At 47.2% G+C, this 16,492-nt stretch overlaps 6 protein-coding genes and 1 non-coding gene across 7 annotated transcripts; 5 read left to right on the top strand and 2 right to left on the bottom strand.

Moving 5' to 3' along the window:
• The first annotated feature begins 992 nt into the window (after window positions 1–992).
• On the top strand, window positions 993–3,693 carry EDB82DRAFT_499426 (uncharacterized protein). Its single transcript, XM_025735107.2, has one exon. The coding sequence runs from the start codon at window positions 1,206–1,208 to the stop codon at window positions 3,243–3,245; it is 2,040 nt and encodes a 679-aa protein (XP_025585847.1). The 5' UTR covers window positions 993–1,205; the 3' UTR covers window positions 3,246–3,693.
• A 298-nt stretch (window positions 3,694–3,991) lies between these two features.
• On the bottom strand, window positions 3,992–5,632 carry EDB82DRAFT_499424 (S-adenosyl-L-methionine-dependent methyltransferase). The gene is made up of 2 exons (XM_025735106.2): window positions 4,652–5,632; window positions 3,992–4,584 (listed from the first exon to the last, which is right to left on the bottom strand). Exons 1-2 carry the CDS (start codon window positions 5,535–5,537, stop codon window positions 4,253–4,255), a joined length of 1,218 nt encoding a protein of 405 aa, XP_025585846.1. The 5' UTR covers window positions 5,538–5,632; the 3' UTR covers window positions 3,992–4,252.
• A 438-nt stretch (window positions 5,633–6,070) lies between these two features.
• EDB82DRAFT_475321 (S-adenosyl-L-methionine-dependent methyltransferase) lies at window positions 6,071–7,559 on the top strand (the record flags this gene model as incomplete). The annotated part of the gene is made up of 9 exons (XM_025735105.1): window positions 6,071–6,118; window positions 6,182–6,208; window positions 6,279–6,384; window positions 6,434–6,574; window positions 6,625–6,668; window positions 6,733–6,770; window positions 6,822–6,962; window positions 7,018–7,437; window positions 7,505–7,559. 9 exons carry the CDS (start codon window positions 6,071–6,073, stop codon window positions 7,557–7,559), a joined length of 1,020 nt encoding a protein of 339 aa, XP_025585845.1.
• A 292-nt stretch (window positions 7,560–7,851) lies between these two features.
• On the top strand, window positions 7,852–7,976 carry EDB82DRAFT_t143. The gene has a single exon. It is a non-coding gene; the product is annotated as a tRNA-Ile (tRNA).
• Window positions 7,977–8,635: 659 nt separating this feature from the next.
• Window positions 8,636–10,695, top strand: EDB82DRAFT_461423 (major facilitator superfamily domain-containing protein). The gene is made up of 7 exons (XM_065607877.1): window positions 8,636–8,787; window positions 8,844–9,258; window positions 9,306–9,697; window positions 9,750–9,821; window positions 9,871–9,968; window positions 10,021–10,105; window positions 10,154–10,695. The coding sequence occupies exons 1-7, from the start codon at window positions 8,737–8,739 to the stop codon at window positions 10,475–10,477; spliced, it is 1,437 nt and encodes a 478-aa protein (XP_065464856.1). The 5' UTR covers window positions 8,636–8,736; the 3' UTR covers window positions 10,478–10,695.
• Window positions 10,696–13,760: 3,065 nt separating this feature from the next.
• On the top strand, window positions 13,761–15,046 carry EDB82DRAFT_173449 (uncharacterized protein). Its single transcript, XM_025735103.2, has 3 exons — window positions 13,761–14,160; window positions 14,215–14,704; window positions 14,755–15,046. Exons 1-2 carry the CDS (start codon window positions 13,939–13,941, stop codon window positions 14,569–14,571), a joined length of 579 nt encoding a protein of 192 aa, XP_025585843.1. The 5' UTR covers window positions 13,761–13,938; the 3' UTR covers window positions 14,572–14,704; window positions 14,755–15,046.
• A 315-nt stretch (window positions 15,047–15,361) lies between these two features.
• EDB82DRAFT_173435 (uncharacterized protein) lies at window positions 15,362–16,374 on the bottom strand. Its single transcript, XM_065607123.1, has 3 exons — window positions 16,145–16,374; window positions 15,574–16,087; window positions 15,362–15,553 (listed from the first exon to the last, which is right to left on the bottom strand). Exons 1-3 carry the CDS (start codon window positions 16,265–16,267, stop codon window positions 15,471–15,473), a joined length of 720 nt encoding a protein of 239 aa, XP_065464855.1. The 5' UTR covers window positions 16,268–16,374; the 3' UTR covers window positions 15,362–15,470.
• Window positions 16,375–16,492: the final 118 nt, after the last annotated feature.

Here is a 16,492-nt window from a genome sequence, read left to right as displayed (position 1 = left end):
TGAACGTGCAAGTATTTCCTTGGCCAGTCTTGTTACCCAAAAAAAGCACACGTTGCGCCACGAGCAGGGTATATACGAAGGGACTTGCATTTTGATCTGCAGAAACTGCAGCCTCAATTCGATACAATAACGAGAAAATTGTCAGCAAGATGGAAAAAGGAAAGCGTCGCTGATGCTGCAAATCCTTCGGATAGTTAGTTACATACTTGTAGAAGCAGTTCGTCTTGGATCATCCAAACCAAACCAGTCAGCATCTCAATTGCAACGCCGCACATGAGCAGCACTTTTGTGCTGTCTCACGTCATCGTGTCCCATGTTCGTCATTCATACAATAGATGATTAGATAGCATCTACAGAGCACAGAGTAGACAGACAATTTGCTGAACGCATCCATATCCAGGTCATCAGAGACCGGCCGAGGCACTAGCGGAACACCTTTGTCCCCTCTGTTGTTCCTCTCTCCCGAGACCAGTACTAAATACTGATGCTTTTGCCATTGTCTTGGTGGTTGCGTCCCCAAAAAATAAATCGCAGCGATTGGCCTTCTCATTTCAGCTGACAGGGGTTCTCTGAAGTCTCTAGCCCACAGACTAGTCCAGATCACTGAGCTACAAGGGGCTAATATCGCACTTTCGCTCACGTCCGACCCATCGTCCATAATAATACCTACATATAATGCAAATGCAGTCTCTTGTAAACGTGGTGCACAGCCCTCATGCACGCACTAGATTGTCTGTAGCCCTGGACGCCTCAACTGAACGGGCCTTACCTTGCGGGCCCGACTGACTTGACTTGGTGCTTGGCTCGTGTGCTGTCATCCTGTCCAAAGCCTTTTCGTCCATCTTGAGTAACGCCCGGTCAATGAGGGAGGGGGGTGAGCATGCGAGGTGTATTCTGCAGCCTGCATATGTATGTATTGTACTTTGTATTATACTGTAATAGTGCATTAAATCAATGTACCCAGTTAGGCGTCCCTCTCTGAAAAGCAAAGCGCGAAAAAGTCAAAACAACATTGAGAATACAGAGATAAATATGTTTACGCGCCGCTTTTGCTGTTTCCTTGGCCACTCCTCCACTGCTCGTTCACTCTTCTCACTCTCTCTTTTTATTCCTTCTTTCCCCCTCAGCCTGGTTTCTTCCAAGTTGCCACTCTTGGTTAGAACGTTTTAGGCTTGATCACTTTCGTTTTCCCTTTCTCCTTCGCCATGAAATCTTTCTACACCTTGGCCTTGTGCCTCGGTGCCCTCTTCGATGGCACCACTGCTATTCCGCCCGAGGAGCAAGGGCAAATGCCTGGCAAGTTCGCCGCTGCTCCTCCTGTAGGATCCAACCCCATTGACCGTAAGGGATGGACTGTTCGATGCTCCAGCCAAGCACCGAACTACCCCTGTGCCAATGCCATTGATGGTAGCAAGGACACCTTCTGGCAGACTCCCTATGGCACAACCAACACGCCGCCACCTCACTCAATCGTTATTGACATGAAGCAGACTCAATACGTGAGTGGCCTGCAAATCACACCTCGCCAGGATGGCAACACTCGTAACTGGATTGGTCGTCATGAAGTCTACCTCAGCTCTGATGGTTCCACCTGGGGTTCTCCCGTTGCTTTCGGAACATACTGGGGAGACAAATACCCTGTCATCACAAATTTTGAGACTAAGCCTGCTCGATACCTTCGATTTGTCGCTCTTTCTAACGTAAACAACGAATTTCCTTGGATTTCCATCGCCGACTTTGTTGTCTACAATGCTCTCAAGTACAGCCCTCCCAAGAACGGTGTTGGCAAGTGGGGGCCTACTCTTGACTTTCCTGTCATTCCTGTTGCTGGTGCCGTCGAGCCTGTATCAGGAAAGGTTGTCATCTGGTCTGCCTACCGTTACGATGCTTTCCAGGGTACCAACCCTCGTGGTGGTTTCACTCTCACATCTATCTGGGATCCCAAGACCAACGTCATCTCTAACCGCAATGTCACCAATAACAAGCACGACATGTTCTGTCCCGGTATTTCCATGGACGGAGAGGGGCAAATTGTTGTGACTGGTGGCAACGATGCTAAGAAAACAACCATCCTTAACCCTAACGGCGAGTGGGTTCCTGGCCCCGATATGCAGATTGCTCGTGGTTATCAGTCATCTGCCACCACTTCTGATGGACGTGTGTTCACTATCGGTGGTTCATGGAGTGGTCCTCGTGGCGGCAAGAACGGCGAGATTTACGATCCCAAGGCCAGAACTTGGACTTCCCTTCCCAAGTGTCTTGTTAGCCCTATGCTTACAAAAGATAAGGAAGGTGTTTACAAGGCCGACAACCACGCTTGGCTCTTTGGCTGGAAGAAGGGAAGTGTCTTCCAGGCTGGCCCTAGCACAGCCATGAACTGGTACTACACCACCCGAGGCACTCAGGGTGACACCAAGGCTGCCGGAACCCGACGCAAGAATGGTAGAGTCGACCCTGACTCAATGAACGGTAACTGTGTCATGTATGATGCCGTCGATGGCAAGATTCTCACCTATGGAGGCGCCACTAGCTACCAGCAAGCTCCCGCTACTGCTAACGCCCATGTCCTCGCTATTGCTGAGCCAGGATCTGTTGCTCAGACATACCTCGTTGGAAACAATGGCGCTGGTAACTTCGCCCGTGTCTTCCATACTTCTGTTGTTCTCCCCGATGGCAATGTCTTCATTACTGGTGGACAATCATACTCCAACCCTTTCACCGATACCAACGCTCAGTTCACACCCGAGATGTACATTCCCACAACCCACGAGTTCAAGAATCAGCAACCTAACACCATTCCCCGAACCTACCACAGTATGTCTCTGCTGCTGCCAGACGCTACTGTGTTCAACGGCGGTGGTGGCCTTTGTGGCAGCTGTAATAGCAACCACTTTGACGCTCAAATCTTCACTCCCCAGTACCTTCTTGATGGCAATGGCAACCTTGCTACCCGACCCAAGATCACGGCTGTTTCAGCTGCCACCGCCAAAGTCGGCAGCACCATCACTGTCACTGCTAACAGTGCCATCAAGAGTGCCTCGCTGATTCGCTACGGTACTGCTACGCATACCGTCAACACTGATCAACGACGTATTCCCTTGGCGCTGACTGGGGCTGGTACAAACAAGTACTCTTTCAAGATCCCGAACGACTCTGGCATCGCGCTACCAGGATACTGGATGCTTTTCGTACTTAACAACGCTGGAGTGCCCAGCGTTGCCAGCACGATTAAGGTGACAGTTTGATCCTTGAAATAATTTTGAGATTTGATTTTTGTTTTGCGAAGTTATATAATAAGAGTACATTTCGAGGCACGATCATAAGACTATGATCTTCTATGTATATATTTACACATCCTTCAATTGGATACATCCATCGACACCAAGTCCTACTAGAATCTCTTTAAATACAGCGTATACTTGATCTCCAACATCCTACCGATATGCAGCTGAGAATAAAAACGTCCATTGTCGTTCTAAACAAACTTAGTATCCCGAAACGCAATTGCCGACAAACCTTATTTATTGCATGAACGGTCCCTTGAAGTAACATCATCTTCGAAAGCGCTATTCCTTGCAATATTTATCATTAAAGTCAAAGTGAACTGCCGTATTCTAGACCCTCAGATGATGCTAGGATATTCCCAATACTTTATCCAAGAATAGAATCTTCTGTCACTCTTTGAAGGTTATGCGCTAACCATTGGCTTCAATCCGAGAACCGGGAACCAGGTTGACCCTCCTCCATATTTAGAGTTTGGGCTCACACGGATGATGGTTGTAACAAAGCGCAGGTGACATTATCACACCCATATCTGTGAGGCGTGGTAACACAGCGTCTCTGACTCTTGAACTACACACTAATACGAAAAGGTGTTAGACAAAAGTCCAGGCTACGAATTTGTGATGAGGCGTGTGATTGAAGCTCGGGTGATTATGCTGCATCATGATAAGGTTGTTCTGATACCAGGATGGAATTGAGACATTGGATCATAAAATATTCTAATTGAAGCCACATGATAATTAAAAGTGCTGATCAACACGATATCGCATTTGACATGAAATGCCGACATGCGAGGGTGCAGGACAGTCGCTGCATCCTATAGTACGTACTACCAAACAGCGCATTTCAATTAGCATTTGCGCAAGGTTACGCAATTTATGGATGTTATAAGATCGAACAATTGATACCAACAGACAGAAACCCGCATGTCCATATCGCACTATCCTTATGTTAGTCCCTGTCACATAGTTCACCTATACCCTGTTCTCTTGAGTCTGGCCTCCAGCATGGCTGTACATCCGTAAGCAGAAGGATAAATCTTGACAAGTTCGAGACCGGCCGCCTCAAAAATCTCTTCGAACTCGGATCTCTTCTTTTCCTGGCCCGACATGCAAAGAAGAGCAAAGTCAAGCCAATAGAGATCAGCATTCTCCTGTTCCTTTACTGTGTCAGGGATCAACTGGTCGCATATGATAAGACGAGAGTCAGGGCCCATGGCTAATGCGGTATTCTTAACAAATTCGATGCATACTGGGGCATAGAAATCATGTAGAAAACGGCGCATGAAGTATATACGGGCATCTATGGTTTTCAAGTAGGAAAGTTAGCGATGATACCCGAATCTAGGCTTCTTAGCGGGAGCACGTACTTTTGACAGGCTGGTGTGTAAATGCATCATAAGTCATCAGCTCAAAATCTGGATATTCCTTTGGGTCCATGGTATCAATGACGCCTGGGAGGTCTTGTAGAATATACTTGGCGTCAAAGGCATCGCCGATATCCTTGCGAATAGCAATGCACGATTGTCCACGACCCGCACCGATATCGACCAAGAATGGCCGACCGGGATCCTGTTCAACTTCCTCTTTCAGAGAAGCGAACGGGAACATGCCAACAACAGGCATCAACTCGTCAACAGCCACCATATTGGCATTCCAAAGTTCGCGCCGCTCGGGGTCAGGGTCCATATCTAGCAGTTCATAGTAGGATTTACCGAGATGCTCTTTTCCGACTGAGTACACAGCAGGAGACTTGACCAAGTTGAAGACGTCTTCTGGCTGGTGTGATTTGCAGTAGTCGGCCAGGTGTATGAATGCACGACCAAACTCCATAACAATAAGAAAGAAAGATCCCAAGCCTCTCGGATTCAGAATTCGTGATAGGTCGTTATGAGAGTAAGCATCAGGCGCGGTTTCGGTAAAAACGCCATGATTGATGGCGACCCGATAAACTCTCTCGATCACTGTCGTGGCCACATTCGTGATTCGTCCCAACTCTTGTGCGGTGATAGAACTGCCATCCTCGGGCATGGCGTGGTAAGCGCGAATTCCAATTATGGTATGAAGGGCACCACCGAAGCTGACTTGCTCCATCAGATGTGTCATTCGGTCCATAGGAGACTGGATGGCTAAGCGGACAGCCTCTGTCTGGTCGAGGACACTTTGGTGAGTAATGGGATCATCCTCGTATGATTCGAGTTGTGCAACTAGCTTTCTGGCCTCCTGGAGTGCCTTTTCAGCTTTTGGATGGACCATGTTGAGTTGGATCTACTGCACAAAGGATGTGTTACGATGTAGCTTGACGGTCTCTGTGTCTTATAATTTGCGCAAATTTACGGAGACAACCTTTGTTTTCCGCATATCATTGATATCATTCCTACGTACTAATATGTACTTAACAGAACCAACAGGCGGGGCAAAGAGAAAGCCAAGCCCTGTTTAGCATCATATCAGTCGACCACAGTGGTGACATGAGTTGTATCCTTACTACACAGGTTTAGCCGGTGGATATACACTGAGCCGAGGTCGTCAAACCCTGGCAAAAGGTCTGAACCCTGCAAATCAGACCCAATGAAAGTGTCACTTTCGTAATAGATGGAAGTGTTAATGTGGCACAGTTCAATATTCATACAGATGGAGTTGTTGGTCCGACGGAGTGACTTGTTATTTCGTTATCAGCTAGAGTCGCAGTGGCGAGGATTGAGCCAGTTCTTTTGTGTTGGGTGCTCTCATATCCTTTTCATTCCTGATCATTAGACACAGATGATCAGGGCAAAGCGATTTCGACCATGTCTTCCCCTAGCGACAACCAAGAAGAGGTAATTCTGCCTGACCATGTAAGCCAACATCCAAGACTGTCTGAAGGTATCTTGAATTAACCAGCACCTTTGCCTTTTTAGGCCCTGCAGCCTGTAGCGGATGATGAGGTTAGTGGGCCTCTTCGATGCATCTCAAGCTACTGTACCCACCGACTAACCAATATGCGTTGGGTCGTAGACCTATGATAACGATAGCGAACGGTCCTCGTTGACGTCTCTCACATCGTCTATTCTCCAGGGTAGAGTTGAGGGAGGAAGGACATATGCCGTCTATGGTAAAGAAGGTGAGATATGTTGAAGCAGCCACTGAATCTTTACTGATGCCATTAACAGAGTATGGACTCCCTATGGACGAGGCTGAGCTTGATCGCATCGACATGTGTCATGCGAAGTACTGCGCCTTGATCGGGAAAAATCGCTATTTATCTCCCATAGACAATCCTCAAAGAATCCTCGATCTTGGCTGTGGCACAGGTTCGTATTCCCTTAACATAAGGATCGCCATGTTGACATCTCAACGCTAGGTATATGGTCCATCGAAATGGCAGAGGAGTTCACTTCCGCCGAGGTAAGCTATCCATGGGAAATCCACGTTTAAGTACTTTCTCACTCGGGTTACTTGTGGCATATAGGTTATCGGTACTGACGTTGCCCCAACGCAACCTGGCTGGTGAGTGACTGATATTGCAGGTTCATTCTGTGTGAGGCTAATTTGCTTTAGGGTACCACCAAACTGCCACTTCGAGGTTGATGATATCGAGAGAACATGGACATGGCGAGAAGATAGTTTCGACTTCATCTTCTCCCGGGATCTCCTGCTCGCAATCCGAGATTGGCCAGCCTTGATTGACCAAACTTATAAGTGAGTGTCTCTTCGTTGTCCCCAGAGTATATTGTAGTAGCTGATCGTGGACAAGACATCTTCAACCCGGAGGATGGGTAGAGTTTCAAGCTATCGTTGGCCTTCTCGGATGCGATGACGACTCAATCCCTGAAGACAGCTACCTGCGCAAATTTTCCAACATGATGGAAGAAGGTTCTTCCAAGTTCGGAGCTAGCCTCACAGACCCTATGAAATGGAAAGGTTGGTTTGAAGAGCGCGGGTATACCAACGTCACAGAACGGGTCTTCAAGCTTCCTTTCAACCCATGGCCCAAGGATCCGCGCATGAAGCTCCTAGGAGCATGGGAGATGGAGAACCTCCTGCAAGGACTTGAGGCGATGGTGACTAGAATGTTCCAAAAGGGACTTGGTTGGACGGATGCTGAGGTCACTGTCTTTTTGGCATTTTTAAGAAAGGAGATTAAGAATCCTCGCATGCACGGGTATTGGCCTTAGTAAGTTGTCCTATGGTTTTGCAGTCGGCATCAGTAGAGGTAATGTTGAGACTGACTGATCTTTTAGTTATGTGGTTTATGCCCAGAAGCCGAAGGAGAAAAAAGCACAGGCTGCCGAGTGATTTCTATGAGAAGATGTCCAGTAGTGAATGTTGAGACTTAGATAGCCGGACTTGGACCAACCAGCGAAAGTTCTCATACCAATCTCAAACGATGAAGTCGTCACTTACAGAGTATCTCACCATAAGGGTTGAACTAAGCTCATGATCCACTCGTGGTATCGTACCCTGACCTCGATCATAGCACTCCACTCAGGGCAAATCTCCACTGAGGATCCGTGACTCATTCTCATGGAACCGCACAAATCGATTTGGTTGTATAGGCCTAATCACCACGGCGTTTCCCATCCAAGAAAGCAACTTGGCGCAGTGGAAGCGCGGTATGTTTATCTCAAGCGTCTCATAGTACGATTCTTTACTAACGCGTATATAGCCGGGCTCATAACCCGGAGGTCGCTCGATCGAAACGAGTAGTTGCTAGGATCCTTCTTTTTTTTGTTCTCTTGTTTCTTTTTGTGCTTCATTTACTATCCGCTAAATTCTTTAAGTAGGTGTTATATTATCCAACATGCCCTCTTCTGTGACGGTTGCATATAGGTTTTAATACAAGTATCCTCGTATAGATCGATAAAGGAGTCCCAAATACTGAGTTGTGCCTTATAGCTTTTAATCGTTATCCCCTGGTCGCTGTTGATGTTGGTGTTGAGGTCGCGATTGTAGACTGTTGCCACCTCCAAAAACCACGCCGAACTTATGGCCTGTACGTTGGGATTTAGGGGACTTGGCGTTGGGGAATTAGGCAAGGTTACAGCACTCCACACCGCTTGAAGGCCCGTAATTGATCTCCCCGAGAAAATATTGGCCACTCAATTTCTACACAACTTGAGCTGACGAACCATTCAACGACTTGACATTCTTTAGATAGATACTACTCACCGCTCAGACCTTTATGTTTAGAGAACTCAGCATCGGAGACCGGCACCGAGAACCATAAACCCCGCATGAAAGAATGTAGATCGTTATATGAATCTGGTCAATTCGTGGGTACAGCAAATGCGGGGACTTTTTACTTCCCGTTGTACCGCGAGACGAGAAGAACGAATCCTTTGACCTCGCTTAATTATCTCTCTGTTGGTTCCCCTCCCTTGTCATCTTTTACTTCACAGGCAAGAGTTTTCTTGATATTCTCACTCAGGAGAATCATCCTTCTTCCTCAAACTCTTCGTCTGTGAGCGTCAAGATGGCTGCACGAACAGACTTTGATGTCAACCCTGAAATGGCAGACGAAAAGGTGACACTACCCCAAACTTCTCACTCTCCAAGGAACCCCAATTGACTCTCTTCAAGCAAAACTCCGATTCTCGGCTTGAAAGCACTACGGCAGTCGACCCAGCTCTTGAGAAGCTTCTCGTGCGCAAGCAGGATGCTCGTATCATTCCTTTAGCAGCGGGTATCTACCTGCTGTGTTACCTGGATCGCTCTAATATTGGCAATGCCAAAGTCCTCAACCATACCACGGGTCATGATCTTCTCTCCGAGACAAACATGTCCAATTATGACTACACAATTGCACTCATGATCTTTCTCATCGCATATGCGCTATTCGAAGTGCCGTCTAATTACTTCCTCAAAAAGATGAAACCCAGTAGATGGATCGCTTTTCTCATGTTTTCTTGGGGAACGATTACCATCTGCCTTGGCGCTGCTCATAGTTTTGCTGTGGTGACTGTTTTACGCTTTTTGCTGGGAGTCTTCGAAGCTGGTGAGTCTTGAAGCGCTATTCAGAAGTCCTACATCTAACCAACCCAGGCCTATTCCCGGGACTCGTCTACTATCTCACTTTCTGGTACAAGCCCGAAGAACGATCAGTCCGAGTTGCAACCATATTAGCGTCAGCTACCCTGGCCGGAGCGTTTGGCGGTGCTATTGCATACGGCGTCGGGCACATGAACCAAGTACACGGTCTTTCCGGTTGGCGATGGCTGTTCATCCTTGAAGGCATTCCTTCTGTTCTGTCATCATTCCTGGTCTGGTTCTGTCTTCCTGATTTCCCCGAGTCGGCAAGCTGGCTCTCTGTCGAGGAGAAAGATGTTGCTGCCTATCGACTTACCGAGCAAGGGTCGCACGGTGAAAGCAAATCTATGACATGGGAGGATGCAAAGTCAACCATCTTGGAATGGAGACTGTGGTGCCATTATTTGGTACGTATTGCAATATTTGACGGTCAAACGACTATTCACTAACACTAAACAGATCTATTTTGGCATTTCAGCCCCCTTTTCGAGTTTGTCGCTTTTTACACCTTCAATTACTGCTGGTCTTGGAGTATGTACATGTCTTATAGTTAGATATGACTTCTACTAACCATCTCTAGTTTGCAGATCTCCGAGCTCAGTTGATGACTGTGCCTCCTTACGCAGCGGCTTATGTTGTGACACTACTTGTTTCGTGGTCTGCGGACAAGTACAATGCGTAAGTGCTGAAGCCGTGCAACAAGTGATCATCAACACTGACATATCCTCAGCCGCGCACTTCATTCTGCAGTGTTTTCTTTGATTGGCGCCGTGGGATTTATCGCTTCCGCGACGCTCCCTGCTGATTCTTACAGCGTGAGTCTTCTGTAATCTTGACCTCAAACATTTTCTGACCATCTCCAGCCCCGCTACGGTTGTCTTATTGTCGCAGCCTGCGGTTCGTTTGCCTACATTCCGCCTCTCCTGGGCTGGCTGTCGTCCAACTTGCACTCAACAGCTGCCATCGGTCTGGCTATTGCACTGAACATTTCCATGGGTGCTCCTGGACAGATCGTCGGCGTCTGGATCTACAAGGCTGAAGAGGCTGCCAAGGGTTATCCCACTGGTCACTGGACTAATGCTGGTTTGCTTCTTTTCGTGACCGTTGGCTGCATTGTTATGCACTGTTACTACGTCTGGAGAAACAGGTGTGCAGCTGGTACTGATCAGCCTCGATTCAAGTACTGATCTCTGGACCTGGATTGGTTCACCGCGGTTCGTCTATGCATTAGACACGTGTAACGTCTTCTTCTACTTTCTCTCATGATGTAACGTTGAGATTTAATGACAGAGGTTCATATGCAAGTTTTGAGCCTCGATGGTCCATTGAACTTATGATGTGTTATGACCGAACACATATATGATAAATCTTTTTAATTAATATACAAACTTGAAGTATACCTAAGCAAGCATCAATCTCGCCTGTGGATACGAAGCGGCCAAGCTAGAAGCGGTATCGCACGAACTCCAGCTGCATCTATCGCCACTAATTATCTCATCATGCAGGTTTAGTCCAAGCTTGTTTAGAGTTGCAGAAGACTAGCCAGTGTCTTTTGCAATCTGTTTATAGAGGTGTGACACTTCCAAATGCTTGCAGCTTGTCGGCGAGCGACACAGAACTTGTATACCCCTTCCTAATTCACCCATCTGGCTCCTGCGAGTGTTCACGGTTCCAATCAACGATCTCCATAACAACACCTTCAAGGGTAGTGAGAATTCCTTCAAACCCAAATCCACCCTCAGTCATAGGAATTCTTGCTTCTGTGTCGAAAGCAATTAGGTGGGTACATATAGAAACTATTGCTGGCTGAGGCTTCCTGATATCTCCTATGAGTTCGGGCAGGAATCTTCCGAGTGCTGGAAACCGATAAGGAAGTAAAATATACCATTCAACCACGATCGACAGCAGGAGTATCATTACCGGCGGCACCAGGACAGCTTTAAATCGGTGGATAGACAACAATTTGGCCGCGATGTAAAGATCTCCAAACATGATAGGAGGGCCCGGGTCAATAACGATGAATGGCTTTCCGGCTTGTTGGCAATCCCTAGTTTCAAGTACAGCCTCGTGGTGTAAGTGTGCAATAGCTACGTTTGCGCCATGAACGAAGTTCTAAACGATATAGGGCAACCAACTATAGTGATCTTAGAGTTATTCTAAGTCAAAAAGGTTATAAGATGCCATGCGTCGGTTGAACGCTCTGGGAAAGTAAACCACGAACGGGATTATCTGTTGGATGTCCATATATCCCATTCGTAGGACGAATGTATCTGGTGCGGAAAGACGCATCGTTGTCTACACAAACTAGTCTTTCTGAAGCCGCCTTGGAAGCCGAATAGTTCCCAAGGTAGTATTTGTGTCGCCGTAAGGGCTTATAGAAATACTGAACATCTAGCAGTTGCCAGTCGTTCCTTGCCTTTTGCAAGCACCATCTGCTGACATCTGAAAACGAAACAAGATACGCGAGCTATATTATTTCGTTCGTATTTATTCCTCTGTCTCTCACGGCTTGCCATGCTTTCATGCGCGGACGGCTACGGCACAAGGTTGTGGCAAATAATTATCAAGTTTTAAAACGTTATAATTTGCCCTATTTATAGCTGCTACCATTTGATAGCAGATCACGCCTAGGGTACGGATCTACTATGTTATGGAGCATGAGTGTGTATTTTGCCTTGTCAGCAGCTGTGCCTTTAAGGCACAGACCAGCTGCCTCACCCGGCTGGATCCGGGTAAACCCCGGATCGGGTAAATAATTTACCCGGTAAGTCGGCTTGACGATGCCTTCATGCATCACCTATATATTGCTCTCTCCGGATTCGAGAATAAAACGTTGCGCTATTAAAGAGTTGGAACTGCTATCTACTATTATAACAAGGTCGATCAAATATTGGCTCTACTTATCTAAATGCTACCTAGAACTGTGACACCTCTATATTACGATGGCCACGCGTTTGAAACGCATCGTCCAAGCACTATCTGGAGAACCACTGCTTCCATTCATTCCTACACCAAGATGAGTTACTATGGATAGTGCAACAGGCGGACTTAAATATCTAAATCTAACTACCTTTCTCCTATCTATCAAGGTTTCTGTTATCGATCATTCGAAATACTGCAAGACCCTTATCCCGGGAACGGCAGGGTTATGCGCACAACAGGCCCTGTACGTCCAGAAAACACTCCCTATCCTGACATGGGTACAGTTGGTCGTTGTTGATTTAGAACAAAATCAACAACGATTGAACATCATTGGGCCCTGTTTGAGTTTTAACCCAGTCTTTCGTCGGCACATGTGCTGAATGATGAATGAAGATCTCACTTAAAACAGGGATGGGAACTGGAGACATATGGGCCATGGTCAATTCCGTGGCATCGCGTCGCATCATACATACAACGGCTCGTATTGAGCACCGAACGCGTAACTGGGAATGTCACTGTTTCCATGATTCATATCAAGGCCGCAAAGCAGTTTCTAAGATGTTTCTTTTTAATCGTTCTGTGGCTCGTTTTGCAACCAGTGAGTCAATTAAGCGTCCATTACTGAAACTGAGATGACAAGATTTTGAATATGGGATACCTGCCTTATTTGGAAGTGAAAGACGGCCAGTTAAGTGGATCGAAGTATGTGGACAATTATCATATTTTCGATTGTAACCAAAATATCGATCTGCCCATCCTTGATGAGGAGCCCGCTTGTGTCACAATCTACAGACAGAACAGATGTTGACGAAGAGTCAAGTTTCCAACTCACCCGGTCACTTTTAACAAACTCAAAAAGAACTGTGTTGTTGATAAAATCTTGAAGTAAAGGAGGAGTTATTATACGTCGCGTCTCGAATCAATACAGAGCTTTGCACAGCGATGAAGTTTGTAAAATGAGCCTTGGCGTTTTGAGTCGGAGCAAATCGACCGAGACACATAATTTCAATAAAGTGCACACGTCAGAGAGATATTCCCGAGTGACGCCATGAGAAATCTGATTCGTTAACAGTACCGAGGAGACGACACCGCGTGGCTTGGTAAAGAGGGAGCGGAAGACAGCGGGTTTTGAGGACATTGTGTTTTTACGAATGACAGTCGACGGGGCCCAGGTCCGGCCAAGCTGATTGGGCGGAATGTCATCACTGTATGTCACCAAGCCGAGCATGATGGTGACATGCTCTCGATAGGGTTGAGCCAAAGGTTTGAGTTGAGGGTGATGAATGGATTGGTTTGACATTCTGATTGATGTTGATTTAAGATGATAAATGTAACTTTTAGATGGAAATGGGCTCAGTATATCATGGAAGTAAAGAGTCGGTCATTCATGGTTGAGAGAATAACACGGTATTACTCCGCGTTGGAGATACATCCCAACAACTGACGTATGTTTCTGTCCACCTGTCAATCGGATCCCTGAGCATGACGTCACATTTGCAGATTTCCTTGGAAGTTTGCTTGTATCCAGTTCATTCACCGGCAAGACTCCGACAAGAATGATTGGCTATGTTCCGGCAAGTTATTATTACGGCTGAGCTTAATATAGACGCTTGCCGTGCTGCTGCAGTGTGAGCAATTTTACCTGATTACTCACTAACGATTCTCTGACAATGCCGCTTCCAAATCACATGGCTTGCTGAGACGAAACGGGTTCTCTGGTTTGGCTATGGAACCACAAGGGTCTCGGAAACTGGTTCCCATATTGCCCGCCCAACAAATTCCAGATCTAAACAGACAAGATGGTGGTGCGAATTCAGAGTCATCTAGCACAGGCCAGGGCCAAGTTCAATCTGAAGCTCAAGCTCAAGGTGGTCAAGGCCAGAGGACGAGGGCCAAAAGGAATCTAGTCGCTGTGGCCTGCGAGGGATGCCGACGGAAGAAGGCCAAGGTATGTTTCAGACATCTTGACTCGAATTATCAGCTGTACTGAAAGCTTTGGAAGTGCGATGGTAGAAGACCGACCTGTGGCCGATGCTCCTCCAAGATGGAGAGCTGCTTGTACGAGTCCCCACCAGTCCCCTTCGCCGTCAAGAAAAAGTGCGACACTTTGATGCTCGAGAACCAACAATACCGAGAGCTATTCAACGCCATCCACGAAAGACCAGATTGCGAGGCCCAAGAGATCTTCAATCGTATTAGAATATCAAATGAACCCCTCAGTGTTCTCGAAGCTATAAAGCAAGCCGAGGTACTCCTGCCAGACCCTGTCAGCAGCCACAGTGACGGGACACCGCAGGGAAGCGTCCCGAGCCTGTATCACGCGAGTTCTAGTCGGACTCAAGATAGTGACCGTTCGTGAAGGAACTCTGTCAACATAAAATCAATCGGGAATACGGAGTAACTCGACATAGTCGCTGTGTTTGATAGAGCCAGGGCTGGTGATAACCTGGAGGCGTGAAACATCTTAAATGCCATTAAACTCTCCTCACTAGGTAAATGCTATTCCTACAATGTGCACTCTGAGTACTGACCCTCTAGCTAGAATTCAGAAGATGTCGTACATTGTCACACGATCAAGATGGGTTAGCAACAAATTAACGCAATAACTTAGCAGGAGTATTTCGGTAAGGGTAGAAAGTGCCACAACACAACGAAAAAGGAGGCGTGTACCTAAAGCCTCGGAGTCTTTTTGCCAATGATGACGAGACGACCTTACAGCGGTGAACTTGGATATGATATAAAGAAGTAGAGGTTTCAGATACGGTATTAAATGCGCTCGCTCTTCCAATTCCACGATAACAAAAGGACGTACGGACTGGTTTTTAATGCGATCTCAATGCTGAGACAGCAAGCAAGTGCCTCACATGGTAGAAGAAAACGGGATCTTGGAATCACTACAGAATACCAGACGCGAAAGACTGACGGAAACGATCGATATAAATCTGTGCAACCATCATTAAATCACTCGTCCTTCATGCCGTGCCCAACCTCGGAAGATCTACACATCCCAGCACAGTATGTCATAGTGATCATCGCATAGATTAGTTATGGCGAGGTTGTGATATTTACTAAGGTCACTATCAAAGACTAAAATCGTGTGAGTTACTTGACTCCCTGATTACACATTTTGAATAATGATGACTGTTGCAGCAAAACAGTATTGGGTTATAGACATTGTATAATGAAACATTCATATTCTCATTTCCACTCCGACGTGCCTATTGTCTCGTCTGTGTATTCATACCTCATTATATCTTCCTATATCATATACTCAACATGCAAAAGAATTAGTATCGGCCACCATATCCACCCTGTCCTCCGTATCCCTGGCCACCATAACCCTGTTGGCCACCATAGGAACCACCGTGATGGCTGGAGCCTCCATGGCTTGATTGGTTGTCATACTGTGACTTGCCATAGGCGAGATCCTCATCCCTACGTCGGCGGCGATCGTCACTTCGGCGTCGGTCATCACCAGAGTCGGAGTCACTGCTGCTGGTTGAGTCGCCTGTGTAAGCTCGAGGACGTCCGTCTCGGTGATGCTTCTTGTTCTTCTCCTTCTTGTGCTTCTTGAACTTATGCTCGATGAAGTTTGCACCGATGGCTCCAGCAGCGGCACTGGCAAGGCTGCCTAGAAGACCACTTCCAGCGCTGTGGGCAGCCCATCCGGCGGCACCACCTCCTGCGAGTGTAGCACCCAGTCCTCGCTCGCCATCAGGTCCTCCAGGTCCTCCTGGTCCGCCAGGTCCACCTGGGCCGTCGGGGTAGGCGTTGGAACCGCCGTATTGGCCACCTTGCTGGTGGCCGTATGACTGGTCACGGTTGTCGTAGTTGGGCTGTTGAGAGCCGTAGTTGGAGCCCTGCGAGTACTGTTGCTACAGAAGAAATGTCAGTCATTTTTCAAGACCTGAGTATTTATTGATGGCACCAACCTGCTGAGGATAACCGCCCTGTTGTTGGCCATAACCTTGTTGTTGTCCATAGCCTTGCTGCTGCTGGTGGTTGTAGCCACCACCACTGCCTCCGCCGCCACTGTAGTAGTCTTGAGCTGACATGGTTGTATATGTGTGGATTGTTGTTGTGGAAATGAGGTGCAATTCTGAGAGTATTGGTAGCAGACTATTGAGGGGTCAAGGTCATTCTTAAATAGCATCTGTCGTCATTAAGCTATTCAGCCTTGGCCCAGTAAGCTGTTCTTGGCTGATGTGATCAGACTCTGGGCAAAGGTGGCGCAGTTGACAGTTCCCTGCCAGCCCTACCTATTCCAACATGTTTGCGGC

The sequence above is a fragment of the Fusarium venenatum genome, assembly GCF_020744135.1.
Source record: "Fusarium venenatum strain MPI-CAGE-CH-0201 chromosome Unknown EDB82scaffold_2, whole genome shotgun sequence".
In the NCBI taxonomy this organism is placed as follows: Eukaryota; Fungi; Ascomycota; class Sordariomycetes; order Hypocreales; family Nectriaceae; genus Fusarium; species Fusarium venenatum.
Note: the sequence above shows the minus strand (reverse complement) of the source record. Positions and strands in the feature narration are given on the sequence as shown.

Bases quoted from the DNA above. Each gene is read 5' to 3' on its own strand.
- EDB82DRAFT_499426 (XM_025735107.2), top strand. From the start codon at position 1,206: ATGAAATCTTTCTACACCTTGGCCTTGTGCCTCGGTGCCCTCTTCGAT.
- EDB82DRAFT_499424 (XM_025735106.2), bottom strand. From the start codon at position 5,537: ATGGTCCATCCAAAAGCTGAAAAGGCACTCCAGGAGGCCAGAAAGCTA. The intron at 4,585-4,651 runs GTACGTGCTCCC...TGAAAACCATAG, and splicing joins TACACACCAGCCTGTCAAAA to ATGCCCGTATATACTTCATG.
- EDB82DRAFT_461423 (XM_065607877.1), top strand. From the start codon at position 8,737: ATGGCTGCACGAACAGACTTTGATGTCAACCCTGAAATGGCAGACGAA. The intron at 9,698-9,749 runs GTACGTATTGCA...AACACTAAACAG, and splicing joins GACTGTGGTGCCATTATTTG to ATCTATTTTGGCATTTCAGC. The intron at 9,822-9,870 runs GTATGTACATGT...AACCATCTCTAG, and splicing joins CAATTACTGCTGGTCTTGGA to TTTGCAGATCTCCGAGCTCA.
- EDB82DRAFT_173449 (XM_025735103.2), top strand. From the start codon at position 13,939: ATGGAACCACAAGGGTCTCGGAAACTGGTTCCCATATTGCCCGCCCAA. The intron at 14,161-14,214 runs GTATGTTTCAGA...AAGCTTTGGAAG, and splicing joins GCCGACGGAAGAAGGCCAAG to TGCGATGGTAGAAGACCGAC.
- EDB82DRAFT_173435 (XM_065607123.1), bottom strand. From the start codon at position 16,267: ATGTCAGCTCAAGACTACTACAGTGGCGGCGGAGGCAGTGGTGGTGGC. The intron at 16,088-16,144 runs GTTGGTGCCATC...TTTCTTCTGTAG, and splicing joins AGGGCGGTTATCCTCAGCAG to CAACAGTACTCGCAGGGCTC.